At 42.0% G+C, this 21,113-nt stretch overlaps 1 protein-coding gene across 4 annotated transcripts in view; it reads right to left on the reverse strand.

The window, feature by feature from the left end:
* LOC5512974 (E3 ubiquitin-protein ligase HECTD1-like) overlaps positions 1-21,113 on the reverse strand; it is a 35,136-nt gene that overhangs the window by 8,286 nt on the left and 5,737 nt on the right. The window contains exons 6-35 of one of the 4 annotated variants that reach the window (XM_048729906.1): positions 20,514-20,593; positions 20,083-20,181; positions 19,578-19,701; positions 18,889-19,277; positions 18,191-18,370; positions 17,521-17,746; positions 16,728-17,206; positions 16,353-16,499; positions 15,659-15,780; positions 15,326-15,437; positions 14,970-15,104; positions 13,909-14,192; positions 13,652-13,732; positions 13,020-13,118; positions 12,735-12,898; positions 12,125-12,352; positions 11,011-11,480; positions 10,508-10,704; positions 9,093-9,173; positions 7,449-7,674; positions 7,140-7,296; positions 6,783-6,871; positions 6,356-6,483; positions 5,457-5,538; positions 3,886-4,068; positions 2,631-2,826; positions 2,036-2,118; positions 1,553-1,680; positions 622-760; positions 105-164 (exon numbers count right to left, since the gene is read on the reverse strand). In XM_048729906.1, coding sequence (XP_048585863.1) covers positions 105-164; positions 622-760; positions 1,553-1,680; positions 2,036-2,118; positions 2,631-2,826; positions 3,886-4,068; positions 5,457-5,538; positions 6,356-6,483; positions 6,783-6,871; positions 7,140-7,296; positions 7,449-7,674; positions 9,093-9,173; positions 10,508-10,704; positions 11,011-11,480; positions 12,125-12,352; positions 12,735-12,898; positions 13,020-13,118; positions 13,652-13,732; positions 13,909-14,192; positions 14,970-15,104; positions 15,326-15,437; positions 15,659-15,780; positions 16,353-16,499; positions 16,728-17,206; positions 17,521-17,746; positions 18,191-18,370; positions 18,889-19,277; positions 19,578-19,701; positions 20,083-20,181; positions 20,514-20,593 — 5,168 coding nt within the window. Of the gene's footprint in view, positions 1-104; positions 165-621; positions 761-1,552; positions 1,681-2,035; positions 2,119-2,630; positions 2,827-3,885; positions 4,069-5,456; positions 5,539-6,355; positions 6,484-6,782; positions 6,872-7,139; positions 7,297-7,448; positions 7,675-9,092; positions 9,174-10,507; positions 10,705-11,010; positions 11,481-12,097; positions 12,353-12,734; positions 12,899-13,019; positions 13,119-13,651; positions 13,733-13,908; positions 14,193-14,969; positions 15,105-15,325; positions 15,438-15,658; positions 15,781-16,352; positions 16,500-16,727; positions 17,207-17,520; positions 17,747-18,190; positions 18,371-18,888; positions 19,278-19,577; positions 19,702-20,082; positions 20,182-20,513; positions 20,594-21,113 lie in introns of all 4 variants that reach the window. The other 3 variants (XM_048729908.1, XM_048729907.1, XM_048729905.1) reach the window with 3 other exon arrangements.

Below are 21,113 nucleotides of genomic sequence, written 5' to 3' on the forward strand. Positions count from 1 at the left end.
CCCTGAAATATTTTATAGTATATAGAAATATTTAATACCCTATAAATAGGGTATATCAGTACTTAAAATAAAAAGTTTTACAAGGGTTATGTCACTTATCTCACCTCGAGCACCGACTTCCTCTCGGCGTGATATCTGAGAATAGAGGCTGCCCAGTCCAAGAACTGTAAAGAAAAACAAAAAAAAGTTGTACAATACTCCTATCCTACACTAATTTCTTTTCTTTTCAAAGCATTCAAGGCCTTGTTAAATAACTAGGCAGAAAAATGCATGTAAATTTATGTTACCGGTTCCTACGAGTCTTGTAAGGCTCTGTAACACGTATGTTTTTTCTATTGAAACTAGTTTCCCGAAAAAAGGATTGCGCGTTTTCTAACGTGTCTCAGCGAAAACTTTACGTGCGACTCGAGTTCTTTTTTTTCGCGAGACAATTCGCAACTCAAAAATGTACGAGTGACAGAGCGTTCAAATCTACGGCCAATCGCCTAGTGAACATTCTACAGAAGACGCTGACTCGTGACTACAAGTTCCTTGAAAGAGTGATCTGCATGAATCAACGGCCAATCGCTTACTGAAGAATCAACAGAAGTCGTTAACTGCCTTAACTAGCTTTCTCCTTACCGTCTCTCCTCGGGGAACTCGTACTCTCTCGTGCTTGAGTCGGCCGATCTTGAACTCGTGAGGGTCATCGCGTCTGAACGAGGAGGTGCGGTTGCGATCTATCGCTGTGTCGCGCTTAGATTGGAGCCACACAATCGCTCTGCATCAACAAACAACATGATTGAATAATATTACCTTTCGCTCATTCAGACAAAGGCCAATCTACCTCGGGAGGATCTAGGGGCCCCCCTCCCCTATTTGGAAATCCTGGTCCCGTCCCTGCGTGCTGTCATTTTAAGCTCCCGCATATTTCCCCGCTCATTTTTAAACAAATAAATAACTACACCGCCTGCATTGTTCGATACTTTGGAAATATAACCGAGACGTTTTTATTGTAGGATGGGTTAAAATTCACATTGATTCTCGCGGATTTAGTTCGCTAATGAAATATGCCAAGCAAGTTGGACCATTAGACTTCAATGACTCTGCTGAGTATAACAGCAACATATGTCAACGATGAGAGAAGGGGATTAGAGGAAGGGGCGAAGAAAATAGAAGTATGAATGATGGAATGTTCTTTCCATCATAGCGCCATCGCACAGGGCTGTGAACCCTAGGTACCAGAGGTTCGAGCTTCACTTTTTTACTGTCACTTGGCTACGAGGAGCAAAGCGAAGCTTTGAGCTCGAGCCTCTGGTACCCAGGATAAGGGCGGTGGAAAATAGGTACTGACGGAGGTAGAGAATTGCTTGGGTAACAGGCCTATTGCTCCCTCCTCAGGAAAGCGTCTTACAAACTAAGTCCCACTCGTGCTTAACATCCATCAGCCTGTTTCTATACTGAAAAATAAAGTCCGTCGCATGGCAAGCACATTTGATCAGGTCTCGTTTTGTTTCCCATAGCGCTATGGAATTGTCAAATAGTCAAAAGTAATTATGTGGTCGCGACTCACCGTGAACATCCAAAGGCAGTGCAGGAGAAGTACAGCTGTCTTGTCTCGAACGGCAGGAGCATGGGGCAGAGTGACGTCAGCTGGCCACACCACTCAGGTAACGCTGCACTCGCCAGCACCAACGGGTCCTGGAATAGCACACATAGAAAACGTATGTTAACCATTACATCATTAACCCTTAGGTGGGGGGCTTTAATGACTTCTTTTATTACGGAGCCTTCTCTTCGCTTGTTATCATATCAATTAGATAGTAAATCATCAGAGTAAATTATATAATTTCAATAGTTTTTTTTTCCCTTTTACCATTAACAGGAATATACAAAATGCTGATAACCATTCCAGGGCCCTACAGGGCCGACCACACAATGAACAATAGAGGTAACACTGTATACAAAGATTTCCAATAAATGAAACTCGACATAATCTGGCTTATTCGACGATTTTTCTTTATCTGTTTTCGTTTCATACAAGCCAATCACTAACCTGTATTTGCTGCATTAGCTTGGTTGTGAGTTTGTTGCTACTGAAATCCTCCTGACCGACAATAAACCCGTACTTCTCATCAGCTAGGAAGAGATAAAGACTGCGATAAGACTAGGCAAAAAAACAACCATCTGCGCGCAATATGTAGGGTGCAACATGTTTCCTGGAAGAGTTAAAGATTGCGTTAAGACTAGGCCTATATCAGGATATTACGCGCGCGATATGTAGCGTGCAACATTTTTCTTAGTTTATCCCCCTCCTAAAACATTGTAGGACACGGCAATATTCTTGTACTCACACACGAAAATGTTTCTTGGATAGTTGAAAAACAATTCTGTGTCGCCAGCAGAATTGTTAAAAAAATATAAGTGAGAGGTGGCTAAACGATAAGACAAAAACATGTCGTAAAAACATAAGTCAAGGGAGCCGAAAATACGGCATAAGTTACAGTGAATATCGCCGACAATTTTCATGGATGCTACATAGATGTAATAGTAACACATATGTGTGGCCTATAGCGGTTAACCGCTAAATAGGTACTCCTTTATTGCCTACTGCCATTTGGTGCTTTGCGGTAGGCACATATGCAACTTACCCTCCTTGCCAAAATGCTGAGCAGAAGAGACCGAGATAGCGTTGAGAAGTCGTAGAAGCTGTAATATGTCCACGACCGGAGCGAGGTCATCCTTGGGGGTTGTTCCTCCTCGTGATGTTTTACGGGTACCCTGTGCTTCGTGTTCGTCCTTGTGGCCTGGTCTCGAGTCAGCCCCATCATAGGTCTTCAAGAATTCCTTAAAAGGAAACAAGAAGTGCTTGTTGCAATCCCGGTCGATTAGCAATGAATCCTGTGACCTGTGAACCTCTAACAAAACGTGAATTTTCTAAATTACAAACTTGGCACGGATTGCACACCGCCTTAACTGTAAGAAAAAAGAGACCGTGCACGCATAGGGGAGAAGAACTAAGCTCTTCCCCCTTCACTTCAAACGCACTCATCTTACCCTTTGTGCTTGCTATGTCGGCAATTGAGTTCCTGATTACTTTGTAGGTCTGCTCGTTCACATCTTACCCATTGTGCTTACTACGGCGGCTATTAAGTTCCTGGTTACCTTGTAGGCTGCCACTAGCTGTGAGCAGTTCCTGATTACCTTGTAGGCTGCCACTAGTTGTGAGCAGTTCCTGGTTACCTTGTAGGCTGCCACTAGTTGTGAACAGTTCCTGGTTACCTTGTAGGCTGCCACTAGCTGTGAACAGTTCCTGATTACCTTGTAGGCTGCCACTAGTTGTGAGCAATTCCTGATTACCTTGTAGGCTGCCACTAGCTGTGAACAGTTCCTGATTACCTTGTAGGCTGCCACTAGTTGTGAGCAATTCCTGATTACCTTGTAGGCTGCCACTAGCTGTGAGCAGTTCCTGATTACCTTGTAGGCTGCCACTAGTTGTGAGCAGTTCCTGGTTACCTTGTAGGCTGCCACTAGCTGTGAACAGTTCCTGGTTACCTTGTAGGCTGCCACTAGTTGTGAACAGTTCCTGGTTACCTTGTAGGCTGCCACTAGCTGTGAGCAGTTCCTGATTACCTTGTAGGCTGCCACTAGTTGTGAGCAGTTCCTGGTTACCTTGTAGGCTGCCACTAGCTGTGAACAGTTCCTGGTTACCTTGTAGGCTGCCACTAGCTGTGAACAGTTCCTGGTTACCTTGTAGGCTGCCACTAGTTGTGAACAGTTCCTGATTACCTTGTAGGCTGCCACTAGCTGTGAGCAGTTCCTGGTTACCTTGTAGGCTGCCACTAGTTGTGAACAGTTCCTGGTTACCTTGTAGGCTGCCACTAGTTGTGAGCAGTTCCTGATTACCTTGTAGGCTGCCACTAGTTGTGAGCAGTTCCTGTTCTTGCGGATGGCCTTGAGGGTCCCCGTGAGCTTCCACTTCTTGAGGAAGGCAGTGTCTGCGTGCTGCTGAAGGAAAGCGATTACTTCACTTTTGGGCAGCTCATCCGTGCCAAGGCAATGCTCCATGTACGTTGAACTCCACTGGATCTGATATACATGGCTTAGTTTAGTTCACTACCCTCGAAGCTTTATAAAGCTTGCCCCTCCCCCCATCTTTTTAAGCCCTCCCCCTCCCCCCCATGTCTTTAAAGTCTCTAATAAGCCTCACCAATCTCCAGCTTTCAGAGCAAAAATGTTCAATTGAGCTACAAAAATATAAGCCAAATTAGTGTATAAAACTCGGAAACCTCGCAAGAACAAGCGATTTGATTGCTTAAGAAACTCGGGATAAAATCCAATATACACCTCCTAGGAGGTGGATATTTTCCTGCGCCCCGGAATCAAGCAAAATGGCTGGTGTAACTTTGCACCACAGAGGAAGAGAGCCTTCCGCTCTCGGTAGATATTTCGCCACTATCCACCTCAATGGAAATGGTATAATTGTTAAATACAAGACCAGCCAAAAAATATTTAACGTAACATGTTATCAAGAGTTCAAGGGATTCTTTCTTGGTTTGAATGTACGCCAGTTCCATCGTTAATGAGAAGACAAGATGATAATCAATCTCAGTTTATAGTATCATTGACTTTAGAAGGGACCCAAAATACTTAGTGTCAAAAACGGGAAAAAGGGCTTTTGGAAGCGCCCTCTCTTTATTAGAGCCGCACTGTTTAACTGTTTAGAATCCGCGCTAAATTATCAATCACATCCTCAAAGAAACTTCCAATAGACAAACTGCTTTCACAATATTGAAATATTTTCACGTTTTCCGTTAAAAATCGTCGGAGATTGTTACGTAAACGACCGGAAGTAAACTGGTGACAATGCGGCTTTAAGCCCCCCCCCCTCCCCACTATTCAAAAAACGTTGCCATTGCAAACGGCAGATGGCAGTTCTACGGAATCTTGATCTTATTACGTATCAATCTTTCGGTCTTGGAACTGCAATTCGCTGTTTGCAATTCGCTGTTTGCTCACGTTTTCTGAATAACGTGTATAATAATCAGTTTGACATGGATCTCGGTCACTGTAAAATCACATATCTACACACGTAAAACTACAATATTTTTCTTTTCGACAGGAGTTCCGTTGCCCTCGGTCACCAAGGGCTAAAATAGTCACATTCCATCGCCACGTGTGGCTACCTTCAATAATAATAATAATAATAATAATAATAATAATAATAATAATAATAATAATAATAATAATAATAATAATAATAATAATAATAATAATAATAATAATAATAATAATAATAATAATAATAATAATAATAATAATAATAATAATAATAATAATAATAATAATAATAATAATAATAATAATAATAATAATAATAATAATAATAATAATATTAATCAAATATTAATTTGATTAATTATTAATATTTTGATTAATAATATTATTAATAATATTATTAATCAAAATGTCCTTACCGGCGATTCACTGCTTTCCCTCACTTTCTCCCTATCGAGTAACTCCTGATCATTCGGGTCTCGTGCTTCCCGGTAAGTTATCCTGTGTATGACAGAGGATCTACTTTAGTACGTCTGTGTAGACAACTTGCACTAAGAAATCATGTGCACAAGAGCGGTCCCTATCTTACGTGTAAGTGGGTTCCCAAAGCCGACGGATACGCTCGCGTGCTTGCTCGCCAACCACGCTATCTCGGACACACAGCTCCATAAAGCGCACTCGCTCACCAAACACACTATGTCAAACACACATCACCATATAGGATGAGCTAACAAAGCATGCTCGCTCACCAACCTCGCTATGTCAAACACACAGGGCCATATGAGATGAGCTAACAGAACGTGCTCGCACACCAACCTCGCTATATTGGGTGCACAGCGACATAGAGCATAAGCTAACAAAGCGTGCTCGCACACCAACCTCGCTATGTCAAACACACAGCGCCATATGAGATTAGCTAACAGAACGTGCTCGCTCACCAACCTCGCTATGTCAAACACACATCGCCATATAGGATAAGCTAACTAAGCATGCTCGCTCACCATCCTCACTATGTCAAACACACATCGCCATATAAGATGAGCTAACAGAGCGTTCTCGCTTACCAACCTCGCTATGTCAAACACACAGCGCCATATAGGATGAGCTAACTAAGCATGCTCGCTCACCATCCTCACTATGTCAAACACACATCGCCATATAAGATAAGCTAACAGAGCGTGCTCGCTTACCAACCTCGCTATGTCAAACACACAGCGCCATATAGGATGAGCTAACTAAGCATGCTCGCTCACCAACCTCACTATGTCAAACACACATCACCATATAGAATTAGCTAACAAAGCGGTCCCTATCTTACGTGTAGGTGGGTTCCCAAAGCCGACGGATGCGCTCGGTCTTGGTGCCTCCGGCTGCTAGCGTGACACGTTGTACATACGAGAAGATGGTGGAGTCCGGATTATCCAGCGGGATCTCAATCTCAGGCAGCTACAATATGGAGGGTCACAAGTAAGTAATGGCAGATAAGTTAGAGAGGTTTAAGATTGCTATGTCATAATTGAGAGAGGTTAGAGGTAGTCACGAGATGGAGGGTCACAAATAAGTCTTAAGCAAAACATGCCACAAGAATCAAGAAGAGGGATAAAATAAATGTACTCAGTACTTTAAGAGTGTGGAACAAAATCACTAATGCACACGTCGCATTGAAAGGGAATAACTTGGTTGCCATTGGAAACCTTATAAATTACACTACAACAAGCAAAATGAATATCATAGTATTTTCTTACCCCGTGTGTAGCAGGGCCTCTGATAGACAGTAGTAAACTAGGTTGAGCGGGCGTCTCGGGTTCCTCAGGCGTGGATGGGCGTTTGGATCCTGTTCGAGCAAACAAAAAAGCTTTAGAAAGCGGTTTCATGCAACGTACGTTCACTACAGGATGCATGTTTCCCACTATTTACTTTGTGGGCGGCCACCACAAATCTCCCTTAGATAGTTTTCCTTAAACGCCCCTAGGACATATTCTAAGACTATGACATATTCTATGAATATGATTTTGTGGGCGGCCACCAAAAATCTTCCTTAGATAGTTTTCGTTGAATGTTCCCGAGGACATATACTAAGACCATGACTTTATCGACTGTACCTGGAGGTGGGACTTCTATATCCTGTGTTTGTTGGACGTTGGTTCTTCCCGGTCGAGGGTCAAATGCCGGTACAAGGGCAGAGAATTGTCTTTTCAGGACAAACTCATCGTCCCATGTGCGTCGCCGAGTGCCTGGTCGCTCAACCTCCTCACTTAGCTGATCAAAACAACAGAAAGGACGTTGTGATTTTTTGGGGGTTAGGCAGGTTCTTTTGTTATCTAATTATAGTTTTTGAATCAAGAGGCATAATTTTCGCCTAAGAGTTTCCTACACGCGGGTTATGACTGTACAAGAGTCACGTGACCTACATCATAGTCATCCTCGTTCTCCTCATCATTTTCTTCGTCCTCGTCATCATCATCATCCTCATCTTCATCATCTGGCTCAGGAAGGTCATCGTCATCACCGATGTCATCAAGCAAACCAGACGAGCGCACAGCCTCGTACACCTCAGCCTCGATATCAGATCCTCGGGGTATACCGCTGCCGCCACGGGGGATGTTCTCACCAGAGCTTTGAACCATGCTGAGAAGGCTGCAGATACATAAAATATCTATTTTTAGTCCACCAAATTATATATCAATAGCATTGTCTAAAATAAAATATTTTCGAGATTCCATGGTGCCAATAAATGCCATTACTTACAAGACAAAGCAATAAGTTAACTAATCATGATTCGGGATGACAAGAGTCACATCATTTTGTACAACAGTCCACTTGAAGGAAAACGTCAAAAATAATCATCCACTATTGAATTCCGATACTTAAGAAACAAGACTTGATTGAAATTCAGTGGAAATGGATGCTTTTCGTGTCTGGCTATTGAGCGGGAGTGTAAAATGAAGGTGTGATTGGCCTTAATAAAAACATAGGCGCTTTTCTGGTAGGGCCACACGCAAAAACGTGTCAAAGGCACCGTGAAGGTAAAGGCTGATCTCTACAAGATCGATTCAGGTTTGGTTGATGCAGTCGAGAGTAATAATCTTTTGTTTTCTGAACTCAGAACGGTGGATTGATGGCAACATGGGGACAGTTCGGAACACTGTTCGGGAAATCATGTGTCCGTAACCGAAATGACCATGAACCAAAGGAAAGGGATGACCAAATGTCGGATTGTCTCCACATTGCATTTTCAGCCTGCATACATGAACTACTAGAATAATTTTTGTGAAAACTGAAAACAAAATAACAGCACTGTAGCGTGTCACATCTACACCATGGTATGAAACCCCTTCAAACGTTGCCAATGCGGACTGAAAAGATGTTCAATACTGTACTCGAACTTTATCGAATACAAATACAAAGGCATATGGTAACAAACTAACACAATGAGATCGCTCATCAACCTCGCTACGTCAGACACGCAGCTCCATATAGGGAAAACTGATATTGCGTGCTTACTCGCCAACCGCGCTATATTGAACATACAGCTCCACAAAGTGCACTCGCTCACCAAACACACTATGTCAAACACGCAGCGCCATATAGGATGAGCTAACAAGCGTGCTCGCTCACCAACCTTACTATGTCAAACACACATCGTCATATAGGATGAGCTAACAGAGTGGCTCGCTCACCAACCTCATTATGTCAAACACACATCGCCATATAGGATGAGCTAACAGAGTGGCTCGCTCACCAACCTCATTATGTCAAACACACAGCGCCATATGAGCTAACAAAGCGCAAATGCTCACCAACCTTACTATGTCAAACACACAGCGCCATATAGGATGAGCTAACAAAGCGTGCTAGCCCACCGACCTCACTATGTAAACACACAGCGCCATATAGGATGAGCTAACTAAGCATGCTCGCTCACCAACCTCACTATGTCAAACACACATCGCCATAGAGGATGAGCCAACAGAGCGTGCTCGCTCACCAACCTCACTATGTCAAACACACAGCGCCATATAGGACGAGCTAACAAAGCGCGCTCGCTCACCAACCTCGCTATATCGGACACAAGGTGGAGTGTACCAGTTGGGGTGGTGCCAGCAGCACAACTACTGTAGACCATGCTTAGCAGGCTGTAAATACAATGAGTTAAACATGAATAGGGGTGTGTTGGACCAACAAGACCATCTTAGCAGGCTGTAAATACAATGAGTTAAACATGAATAGGGGTGTGTTGGACCAACAAGACCATCTTAGCAGGCTGTAAATACAATGAGTTAAACATGAATAGGGGTGTGTTGGACCAACAAGACCATCTTAGCAGGCTGTAAATACAATGAGTCGTAACATGAATAGGGGTGTGTTGGACCAACAAGACCATCTTAGCAGGCTGTAAATACAATGAGTCGTAACATGAATAGGGGTGTGTTGGACCAACAAGACCATCTTAGCAGGCGGTGGAATGACTAAAGGTGTTGTGAACCACCGAAACCATCTTAACAGGCTGTAAATACAATGAGTTAAACATGAATAGGGGTGTGTTGGACCAACAAGACCATGCTTAGCAGGCTGTAAATACAATGAGTTAAACATGAATAGGGGTGTGTTGGACCAACAAGACCATGCTTAGCAGGCTGTAAATACAATGAGTTAAACATGAATAGGGGTGTGTTGGACCAACAAGACCATCTTAGCAGGCTGTAAATACAATGAGTTAAACATGAATAGGGGTGTGTTGGACCAACAAGACCATGCTTAGCAGGCTGTAAATACAATGAGTTAAACATGAATAGGGGTGTGTTGGACCAACAAGACCATCTTAGCAGGCTGTAAATACAATGAGTTAAACATGAATAGGGGTGTGTTGGACCAACAAGACCATCTTAGCAGGCGGTGGAATGACTAAAGGTGTTGTGAACCACCGAAACCATCTTAACAGGCAGTAAATACAATGAAATAATCAAGAATAGGGGTGTGTTGGACCAACAAGACCATCTTAGCAGGCGGTGGAATGACTAAAGGTGTTGTGAACCACCGAAACCATCTTAACAGGCAGTAAATACAATAAAAATAATCAAGAATAGGGGTGTGTTAAACCGACAAGACCATCTTAGCAGGCGGTGGATTGAATAAAGTTGTTGTGAACCACCAAAACCATCTTAACAGGCAGTAAATACAATGAGATAAACATGAATAGGAGGGGTGTGTTAGACCGACAGGTTTAAAATGGAAAACAATATGGGCAGGATAAAGTATACTATACTAAGCAAGTGTAAGAAAAAGGCAACACGTAGGGCGGGTCCATCAAATTCAAAGGAATCCTCAAGGATGTGGACAACAGCAAAAACAAAAACACAGTGCCGTCATCTTGGTGTAGTTCTAAAAGGGGATGTTCCAAAAAGTGAGATAATGTTAAGTTAGTCGAATTAACACCATGAAATTGAAAAATAAACAAATAAAACAGTACCTTTTAGTTGAGGATACATCGACAGAGAGAGTGGTACTAGCGCTGACCATATTACTGGATGTGGTGGACTGGGGCAAGGGCTCGTCTACCGTCGCCTCATCAGCACCAGAAAAGTCTGTCTCTGTGCCAAGTAGCGTAGAGCCTTGTGATGAGCGCTGGGGTGGCATGGTCTGGTATATGTCGCACTCAAAGTCACCCTGGAAATGACATGATAAGCGTTGCCATACTCTTTTCGCTTTTTTATGCTATGAGGAAATGTTTGTGAGCAAAAAGCAACGGCTTATGCTAATCTTTTTTTAATAGGACCATTATCTTTCTATATATCTTAAGATAGGTACCAAGAGATAGCATGTGAAAAATTGTTGAAAATTTAAGACAACCATTTTTTTCCACTTAAGCATGAGTACGAATGCAGCCTAAGGCACACTCTATCGAGAGGCAAATGTGATTTCGAACACATGACCTCTCTGCCTTGGGCACAGAAGGGTAGGAGCATCAACTACCTGCGGAATGGGCGAGTCTGGAGAAGGTTCCCTGTCCTCTTCAAGGGACACCCCATCATCAACCACAATCTCGGCTGCCTCTGCAGCTGCCGCAGCAGCCTCCATCTCACTCCCCTCCAGCACCAGAGGCTCTGGCGACACCTCTTCTTCTGCCTCCTGCTGCTCCCCCCCGACTTGCTGTTCCTTCACTTGGGTGGAGTCGTGGTCACTGCGGGGTGAAACCTCTTGGGAGGAGCCAGAATCTGAAGATGCACCTTGGTCAGCAGTGGACGGACGCTCCTGCATCATCAGCAGAGAGGAGGTGACCGTGTTCAGGGTGGTAGGTGTGCTGGTGGAGGATGAGGAAGTGGGCGTGGAGGAAGTAGGCGTGGTTGAGGGGTTTGGCTCTATGACTTTGAGGTCATATTTGCCATCAGCACCCATGCGATATGAGTTGGATGTACCATTGTTCCAGGACACTTCAACCCAACCTGTCCAAACCAGTGCAGAGTTAAACCCAGATTTATGTGAATAATCATAATATCACAGGTGGTGAGTTGACATGATGAATAGCAAAAAGATTTTTGGGTAAAACGTTTTTCATAGACTAGTCTATAAGGGTTTGCAGATGTGTGGGTGGGGAGCGTTAGTCAGAGTCATATTATTAAAAAAAAAACCCTGCATGTTCCCTTGTGTGGGTATTAAGTTAGTGAATCATATTGAGTTGCAGAAAGAATCTTTACTATTGCTATTTTTTAGAACTGTGGCCGGGTGGCCGAGATCTCAAGCTAGAATACACCAAATACTTGAATTCAACTTGCCCTGGAGAGGTCTCCTTTCACCACTTCAGACCTATAGATGCCAAGTGTATGCTATCCAAGCTAGTTGACCTGAAGTATGCCGGTGGTACAATAAGGTAACCATAAAAAGGACAAAAATTCGAGTCATATGCCAGTGGTGTATTATAAATTATCCTAGTACTGCTGTTTGGCTACTAAAATGGTCATGCTCTGAGCAACCGAACGCAACTGGTTCAACTGGGGCAAGTGTAGAAAAGTGCTGTCTTCTTAGAGGTATTAGTGTCTGCAACGTTAGTGGGTTACTTTACCATTATGCAGTTCAGAGGTGACCATACCCTCTCCAGGGGGGGTACCATCCTGGTCCTTCCATTTCCAGTCCATCCCCCTGACAACCCTGCTTCCGACGCCCAAGTGCTTGAGCATCTGTGAACGCACCAGACGGCGCTGTCGACGGAGGGCGGCCTCCACATCTCTTGCAGCTTTGCCAGGGTGTAGAGACCAGCAGGGTTTGAGAGAGCGGCTCTGAGAGTCTTGCAGAGTTCTTGACGAAGTGAACTCTGATACTGTGTGGATAAAGAAGTAAAGTTTAGCAAATAAGAATTATTCTATGGCTTGATTACCGCTTGATGTACAATAGTCTGTTGGGAGAAAATGTAGAAAAACTTTAAAAAAAAGTTGATTGCACTTGCATATGGTGAAATGGGAAAGACAAATGTTCATTGCAACAGAAGGCGATTACTTGCCAAATATCCTAGTTAAACGTCTGCCAAAACATATAATTACAATTGTTGATATTTGTTCAGAAATTCAATAAAGACATTGTGCTTACACTTTTTTGTTCTCTTCAGGCGGCAAAGCCATAAAAAATGAAGCTAAACGAAATTGCCATCGTATGTTGATACCTTACTTTCAGATCGACACCATAAAACAGAAAGCCAATCTTACCTAACGGTTCTTCTACAGCGCCGATCACAGTACCGTAGAGTTCAAAACCAGACAAAGACAGATAGTGGGTCTGACCACTAGCGTTCTTGCCGGCCTGCTGCAGGCGGAAGTGCCTCCAGCCCTTTGTATCTTCAGGTGGTTCTATCGGCCATGATGCTGTGGACCTGAGAGGAGCAACAGCAATAACGACTTGAATACCTCCATAAGCAGCAGCATGCAGGTTGCTTGTTGCACACTGACAAAAAGCTCGCTCAGCCGTACTGGTGTTTTTTGTATACTACTTACCCAGGTTCATTGAGTGAGTCATCGTCCGTGTGTGTGTACAATGTGGTCCATTGTTTGCCATCTTTACTTGCTTGAAATAACCAGTTGCGCAGGGCAGACCTGATAAAGGAGCAATAGAGATGCTGTAGTGGTAGGTTTAATGTTGATTTAAGCCCAAAGTAAACACAGCGTTTATGAAAAGCCCGATGTGTAGGAGTGAGACAATAGCTTAGTTGTACCGGCTTAACTTTTCAGAGGAAACAGGTTTAGTCTGAGGTCAGGATAACTAGGGATGTTTTTTTCTTCAGTGGTGTAGAATCCTGTTCCTCTACATTGGGGACAGTGAATCCCTCATCTTCTTAGAAAAGGCGTTTTTCATCTTCTCATCTTCTCAGATAAGAACATACAGGTCGAGCTTCTCGATGCACTAGGGCTAAAAGAACCCGCAGGGACCTTCAGTGACAGTGCTTATGCTCCAACTAACATTTATGAATGGAAACTGCATGGAACATACAAGTTAAGTTATATGAAGCAAATTCTTTAGTGATGTCTTTTACTATGCATATACTAAATATTTAGATATATTTTATGAGCCACCAGCCCAGAAAAAGATCAGTTAGTTACTATTGTGCTTATGTCAGTGTTTTACTCACCGGCCATATCCACGGGCATGGCGCAATGTATAGCATGTGGGTATTATCCAGAGGCCAGAGTCAATAGAAAACCAAGCATTCCTGAAATAAAGAAAGTAAGAATTGATGACTTTAACAAAGGCAACAAATTATTATCTAATCATCAATTCATTATGTTATAAATCATTATTTCACTTTCGCCTTTTTGTGTCCTTATGCTTATACCATCATGTTGCCATGACGATGGTGTATACCAGCCATTACCCTCTTCAACTTACTTATCATCATTCGTGTGGCAGTTGAGCGCTGCAGACTCTCGGCTTAAGATGTCCTCCAGCTTGCCGTATGGAAGGCTCTTCCCCTCTGAGGACGTCACTACAACCAGTCCCACCGAGGCGGGGTTAGTCCAGTCAGGTGCAGTACCTCCATTTGTGCCGATCCAGTACATGATGCCATTCTCGTCAAAGTCAGAAGAGTGTGCCAGGGTCAGTTGTTGGCCAGATTTCAACTTGCGGATGTAGTTGAAGGTAGATCGATCATAGTCGTGCCACTGCTTTGCTACCTGGAAATGTTATCTTGCATTATTAAAAACAAGATATACCAGCACACCACTGCAGGTTTAAAAGACGCTATTTTGCATGTCTGTGTCCAGGATAGTTGACGACAAGATATACCTCCAGGTACAGTATTTTAACACTGATTTGTTAAACTCCTGCTCTGTCCTGTTTGCTATGTGTAAGCAATGTCAAAAAGCTCTACTTAGTCACAGCAGTTATTGTTTTAAACTAATACTGGAAGACAAATTGTGAGAAGAAATATAAAAATTAACCACCTGAAAGTTCCATGCTTCATTTACCAAATTTAACTGAAAAAAAAACTTATTGTTTTCCAAAAACAGTCATCATAAATGGATGCTTCCCCACACTAGGTACTTCCCTAGGACGAATAGTTACTAAAAAGGGATAACTTCCAGCCCAAGGGTCTCAAGGCAGGCTTTTAATAGCTAGATAAGAATCAGTTGGGAGCAATTTGTTAACGGCATGGTTAAAATGTGATTATGCCCTCTAATACAAAGAATATTGGATTGTATTATGGTGTGAGTAGAATGTTATTGACATGTGAAAAAAGAGTGTATTATCTCTAAGATGGATCATGATTTGGCTCTTGCTCAGTCATCCAGGGTCATAACCGAAGTCCCTTGTTTTCAGACTGACAGTTAACAAGGAGTCTATTTATCATGTATAGTAGCACATTTAGTTAAAAATTATCACAGTTATCATAGAATAGAATTTCATAGAATTTGTATTAAGAATGCCATATTTCATATCTCATGCCTCACCATTTTTAGCAGATATCTCTCCAGTGCTCCAACAGTGGTCAGTGGTTCCATCTTCAGTGTACGCCCACTCCTGTCAATCAAAGCACTCTCTCCGGGGGTTCTTTCTAATTGAAACCGAAGACGCCTGGTAAGAACCTGAAAGTAAACATATTTAATCAATTTCACAAAAGCAAGAATACTGCGCATCCAGTTGCTGCCCCTTGTCTCTTTTTGCAACTAGAAAATATTTTTACTGTTACCATTGCTTTGCTGTATGGGGTAAGGTTCAGGCACATTCACAGATAGAAGGTGTTCAGGGCGCCTGAGGTTAGCAAAAAATGTATTCATTCGGAATGCCTTTCATGTTTAGTTCATACCTGTAGACCAGATCCGGGGCAGTCGTATGTATAGACGGGCAGCTTTTCAACTGATTCAAGGATAGCGACCAATTTACGAACTAAAATTGCTGCAGGCGTGTCTTCACCGGGACTAGAGAAACAAAATAATGTGAGCTTAGGATTTAACAATCTTGTTTTTTTAGTAAATAAATATGAAAAAAACATTTGGAATCTTTAAGTGATACTTTGCAGATGATTTGCAATGCTGATGAACGCTGCCAGTCTTTTCATGCAAATTAAATGAAACAATTGACTCTGTTCATTTACAGGCACTTTGTTTTGGAATGACACACGAAAAAAATGGTGTCTTACCTTTCCTCATTGACCTGGTCTTCTGTCTCTCCAAACATCTGCTTGAACACATGGATCCGCTGAGCCATCATCTTAACCATCTGGTTATACGTGTTCTCATCTGAGTATTTGCTCTTGCTTGGCTGTTATGCAAGCACACAGGGATTAGTCTACAATAGTGTCATGAAACAGATTTCCAGGGTGCTCTTCAACAATGGCTATGGTATCAATATGGAAAATGATCATTGCACAGTTTTAATGTAACAACATAGTAATACAAGCACTCAATTGGTGATTCAGCATAGTTAGATAAAAGGTATAAGACTTGCATGTTTTCATTGTCACAACATGAAACCATTAAAAGACTGCATATAGCAAGAACATTAAGTGGCTAAGGTGGTTTGAGTAACTATTACAAATCTGGAGTAAAACATTATATAGGTAAATGTGACTGGGGCAGCTCACAACAACTAAATTTACAAAGACTAATACTTTGTTCAAACAAGTAATTATTTGCCTACTTTGGTTGTAAACAAAGTAAGTATTGAGGCCTTCAACACCCCCACAGGGTGTTAGAAGGGAGTGCCACTCCCATCATTGCACAATTACTGTAGCTCAACTAAAAGGTAATTATTCAAAGATAAAAAGATACTGTATATGGAGTCTGTGTCTCTTGTGTACCAGGTGAATTGCCTAAAACTTTGTAAATACCCACCATGTTCAGGCAGTTGAGAAGTGATGTTACAAGTCCAGTAGTCTGTAGCTCGTAAGATGAGACAGTCGTGTCTTCCTTGAGAACTGTAAGAAGGTCTTTAAGGCTGTTGTACATCTGCTCTCTCCACTTTCCTTCCCTGCCCTCACCCTAGTAGTTCAAAATAAGCATGGAAACACGTCACAAGAATAATCAAGGAATACCATTAGTGCCCTGCTTCAAAACAGCATAGTTTTGAAGTATGTCTGTTTAGTAATAAAAAAAATCCAATTATTCTGTCATTATAAAAGTATTCCATATTGAATGGTTGTTCACTGGTTGTTATTTCCACTTTGACGATTACATATGGTGGGAAGTTTGGCTGCAGGATTTACTTACCATCATTTCATTCTGTTGTGAAAGGCAGGCATCATTTAGATGTTCCACAATCTCTTGTAGTCTGGACACCACTTCTCTGGGCATGGCCTGAGCTGCCTGGAAATATGTTTCCTGGATCTCCATGGCCAGGTTACGCACCTTTTGCTTCTGTGCCTCTACCTTAGAGACAAACCTTTTCCCTCTTTTTCCAGTCCAACCAGCTGCAAACTCATGTCCCAGAGAGGTCTCTGCAGTAAAAGTGTGTTTTGTTCCTCGGTTAGATTCAAACACAAATCCTGCCAGCTCTTCGCGGAGAATGGTAGCTTGTTGTCCATCTGCATTGTGGATGGAGATTTCTTTCTCTTTGGTACAGGCTAAAGACCAGTTTCCAATAGAGAGGCGTGCTGGGCCAGTAGAGGAGAGAATAGGTTGACTTGGTGTTCCTAGCTTGACTTGGCCTCTGGCCCGTTGTAGTTTCTCAAGAAATTCTCCTCTACTTTCTAAAATGAAAACAAACACAAAGTCTTAAAGTAGTTGAAACAGAAGTGTCTCAAAAGTTAAAAACAGCAAAAAAGGAAAAGAAGTCCTTCAACATGTTTGAAAACAGTGGACGTAGTTGTGAATAGAAGCCAATATTTAAAATGTTCATAACCTTTTTTAGTGATATTTTAATATCATATCTTGTAATTCCATGCTAGTGGGCACAGCCTGACACACATTAATGAGTTTTAACAACTGTAGATGATGCTGTACTAGGAAATATCAACATCCGCCAGTTGTTTCATGGATGTTCTCAATCTGTTATCAGACTTACCAGAGGAATCTGATCCTCCCTCTGGGCTTCCACTAGAGTACATAGTGGCCAGACGTCCGTCCAAAATGAACCTGAACCAGCCGTTGCTGCCGTTCGAGAGCTCTATTGCACAGGACTCATTCCACATGTATAGGCAGTCTCTGTTGCGGACGATGCACCAATCATTCCAGTGGTATGGCTTGGCCTGCTCTAGTTCACTGGCGTCCTCTTGCACTGTGTCGTCATCCTTAATAAGATAAGACATCCTTAGTAAGATAAAACATGTTCTTTGTGAATGGACAGAAGAGTCTAGAAAATGGACTACAATACTACCATTAGGGCTTCTGAAGGTAAAAGTAATGGTAGCCACATCATTAATCCCTCCAAACTTTCTGTTATTATCTATTCTATTTGCTTATCTTCACATGGCGATGGGTCCACTCCTTGTGCTCTGTTTTAAATGATTTTTTAGCAGCAAGTTTCAACTAACAAGGGCTTTTTAACTGGCCAAAACAAAGCCTGCGAACAGGCTCTCCCCAAAAGAAAATCCTGGCAAGGGACCTGAAGGAAATGGTCGCTTAATAGAGTATAAACTACAAAATAAAGTGACCAATGTTCCAGGACTTGGTAAAGTGGCTGCTTTGTCGAGGGTGATCACCAAAATGGAGGCTACTACAACTTTTATACACACCTTGTCACTTCTTGTCTTTTGTGGTTCTTCTTCTTGGGTAATCTCCTTTATGGGTCCTGCCAACTCAGAAACATGACTGATCACACCAAGACGTGAGAAGTGGCTGATGTACTGATCCTGACACTTCTCAGAGAGATCCTGGATGATGCTGAGCGCTGTTAGATGCCCTTCATCGTCCTCCTGCAGCAAACAAAACAACAAACAAACCAATCGATCAATCAATAAACCAATCAATCAATCGATCAATCAATCAATCAATCAATTAATAAACCAATCAATCAATCAATTAATAAACCAATCAATCAATCAATCGATCAATCAATCAATAAACCAATCAACCAACAAACCAATCAATCAATAAACCAATCAATCAATAAACCAATCAATCGATCAATAAACCAATCAATCAATCAATCAATAAACCAATCAATAAACCAATCAATCAATCAATCAATCAATAAACCAGTCAATTAATCAATCAACCAATAAACCAACCAATCAACCAACCAAACAATCAATCAATCAGTCAACCAATCAATCAATCAATCACTTAGCAGATACCCTTCATGCAGTCCAGTACTAAGGTTAAGTGCTTATTCATATTTTCCCCCTTAAACAAGGAGCGTATACAGGGGAGGCATTTAATTGAGGAAATTAATATCCAAGCAATTACAGTTTAATGGCGTCACACAACCTACCTCATGGTCCAAAACCATAGCAAGCACCTCTACCACTACTGATGCAACCCCTGGAGCCTCTGACAGCTCACTCAGCAACGGCTGGGAGGAGTAATGCACCATCTTACGGATCAGCGCTAGAGTTGCTTTCCTTATAGTTGGCATCATTGTATTCAAGTAGTTCCTAGCCAGCACAGGGAGTAAGGTTTTGAGATATATAGGGGCCATTTCTGGGTCTCCAACGATTTCTTCTTCTTTTTGTGGTTCTTCTGTGGGCTCTTCCTTGCATTCTTGTTGTTCTTCTGTTTCTTGGCTCTCACTCGGTTGGGCAGGGGTGGGTGTTTCTTCTACTGGTGTGGATGGTGTTGATGCTTCTTGGGCTGTTGTTGTTACTGGGACCATCCACTCCCCTGATAATTAAAACATTCAAATGAGAAAAAGGCATGAATTGTACCACCCTGTACCAGCTGAAGTCAATACCTTTAAATGCTCCTTTTAATTAATTGAGTATTTTTTTTAATTGTGGGTGGGGCACTTATTCTAAGAAGGCCCTCATTTTAAAATTCAGACTTCCGCTCTAGTGGAATTACTAGGGAGGTGCTTATTCAAAGTGGGATACTTTTTCAAAGCTCGAGTGCTAAATAGAGCATTTATGATTATCACCAACACTAGAATATACACTGGAGCCTGAAGAATGTGCATTAACAAACCTGGTGACTGCAGTATATGGACGACTTCACGATGTCCTTCATCATTCCTTTCTCTGGCCTTGTCCATGGGAGTCTTGCCATCCTCATCACGCAGGTCAGGGTTAGCGCCATGCCGCAACAGAGTCTAGGGAGAAAATGGAAGTCAACATGACAAGTGTCAAATACATACACTACCACTCTCAAACATGTACGGGGTTTACGGGGTATGGGTCTACTGTGTACAAGAGGGAAAACTATTATTGGAAAATGCTAAATGTAATTTTGCTCATTTCTTGTCAAAGAAATTCAAAGAGAAGATTCCCCCTAAGAGATTATCTTATTCCTGGTCTGAATAGCTGTTTACAAAGGTGGATAGGCATTATACACAAGTTAATATTGCATGGCTTTATTTCTATATGTCCTTTTGTTGGCTCAGGCTTTCTACACTGAAATCCCAATAACTAACAGAACACATGTAAACCGCAGCTAAATACACCAACTTTTGTCGAATCACATTATCATGTACCTTGGCTACAGCTGGTCGACCAAAGCAAGCAGCATAGTGGAGAGACGATGACCGCTGACCTCTGTTCACATCTGCTCCTCTTTCACACAAATATTCAACCTGCAAGTAAATAGAATATCAGAGTGCTTTAACTTGACAGTTACGCTTGCTCAATTAATGAGAGGAATGGATTCAGGGTGGTTGAAGGGGTGATTTGCCCCCCACCCACTTTTGGGCAAATCTCTCGTCCAACCTTTGTATCCTCAACCCCTTTACTTTTTCAATGTTTAGTATGTTCTTCTTATTCTTATTTTAGTATGTTGTTTTAGTATGTTCTATCCTAGCCACCTCCTTTTTTATCATCTAGATTGGCCAGTTCTGAGTATAAATCTATTAGTGTTAATTATCATCTATTGTAAGTTATGTTTAAAGAAGGCTAATAGAAAACATACCATTTCTAGTGTTCCAAATGCTGATGCCCAATTGAGAAGAGTCTGTCCAACATCATCCATGAAGTTCACCTCAAAACCACCTGTTACAATAAACAATAAAGTATCAGGAATATTTAATCACAACTTCCAATAATTGCACAGTTACTGATGCAGGGGCCTTGGGGGAGGCACTTTGACCATTTATTTTTTAAGAAATGTATGGAAGCCAGGGGCCGGATCCTGAAAGCTCAGTAAGCAGTTATCGGTAGATAAATATGCACTTTATCACCAGATAAATCTACACGTTGATAAATTGGGATCCTGAAACAGGCAATAAAGCTATCCTCTGATAAAGTAGCAGATAAAGTTAGCAGAGGTCGGGAGGACCCGATAAGTCGCTATCTGCCGATAAGTCACGCAATCCAAGATGGCGGATGAGTTGTTGCCATGGTTATTGGAAGAACACAGGGCTCCCAAGCTTGAAAATAAAACTCAAAACTCAGACAATTGGGGTTTTAGAGAGATTTAAAATTAGATTTTAAACTCTCCAACATTTATCTAGTCATATAAGTCCTAGGGTATTGTTCGAAGATAATTATTAGCGCTATTAACATATTGGTT

Source organism: Nematostella vectensis, chromosome 7 (genome assembly GCF_932526225.1).
Source record: "Nematostella vectensis chromosome 7, jaNemVect1.1, whole genome shotgun sequence".
Lineage (NCBI taxonomy): Eukaryota > Metazoa > Cnidaria > Anthozoa > Actiniaria > Edwardsiidae > Nematostella > Nematostella vectensis.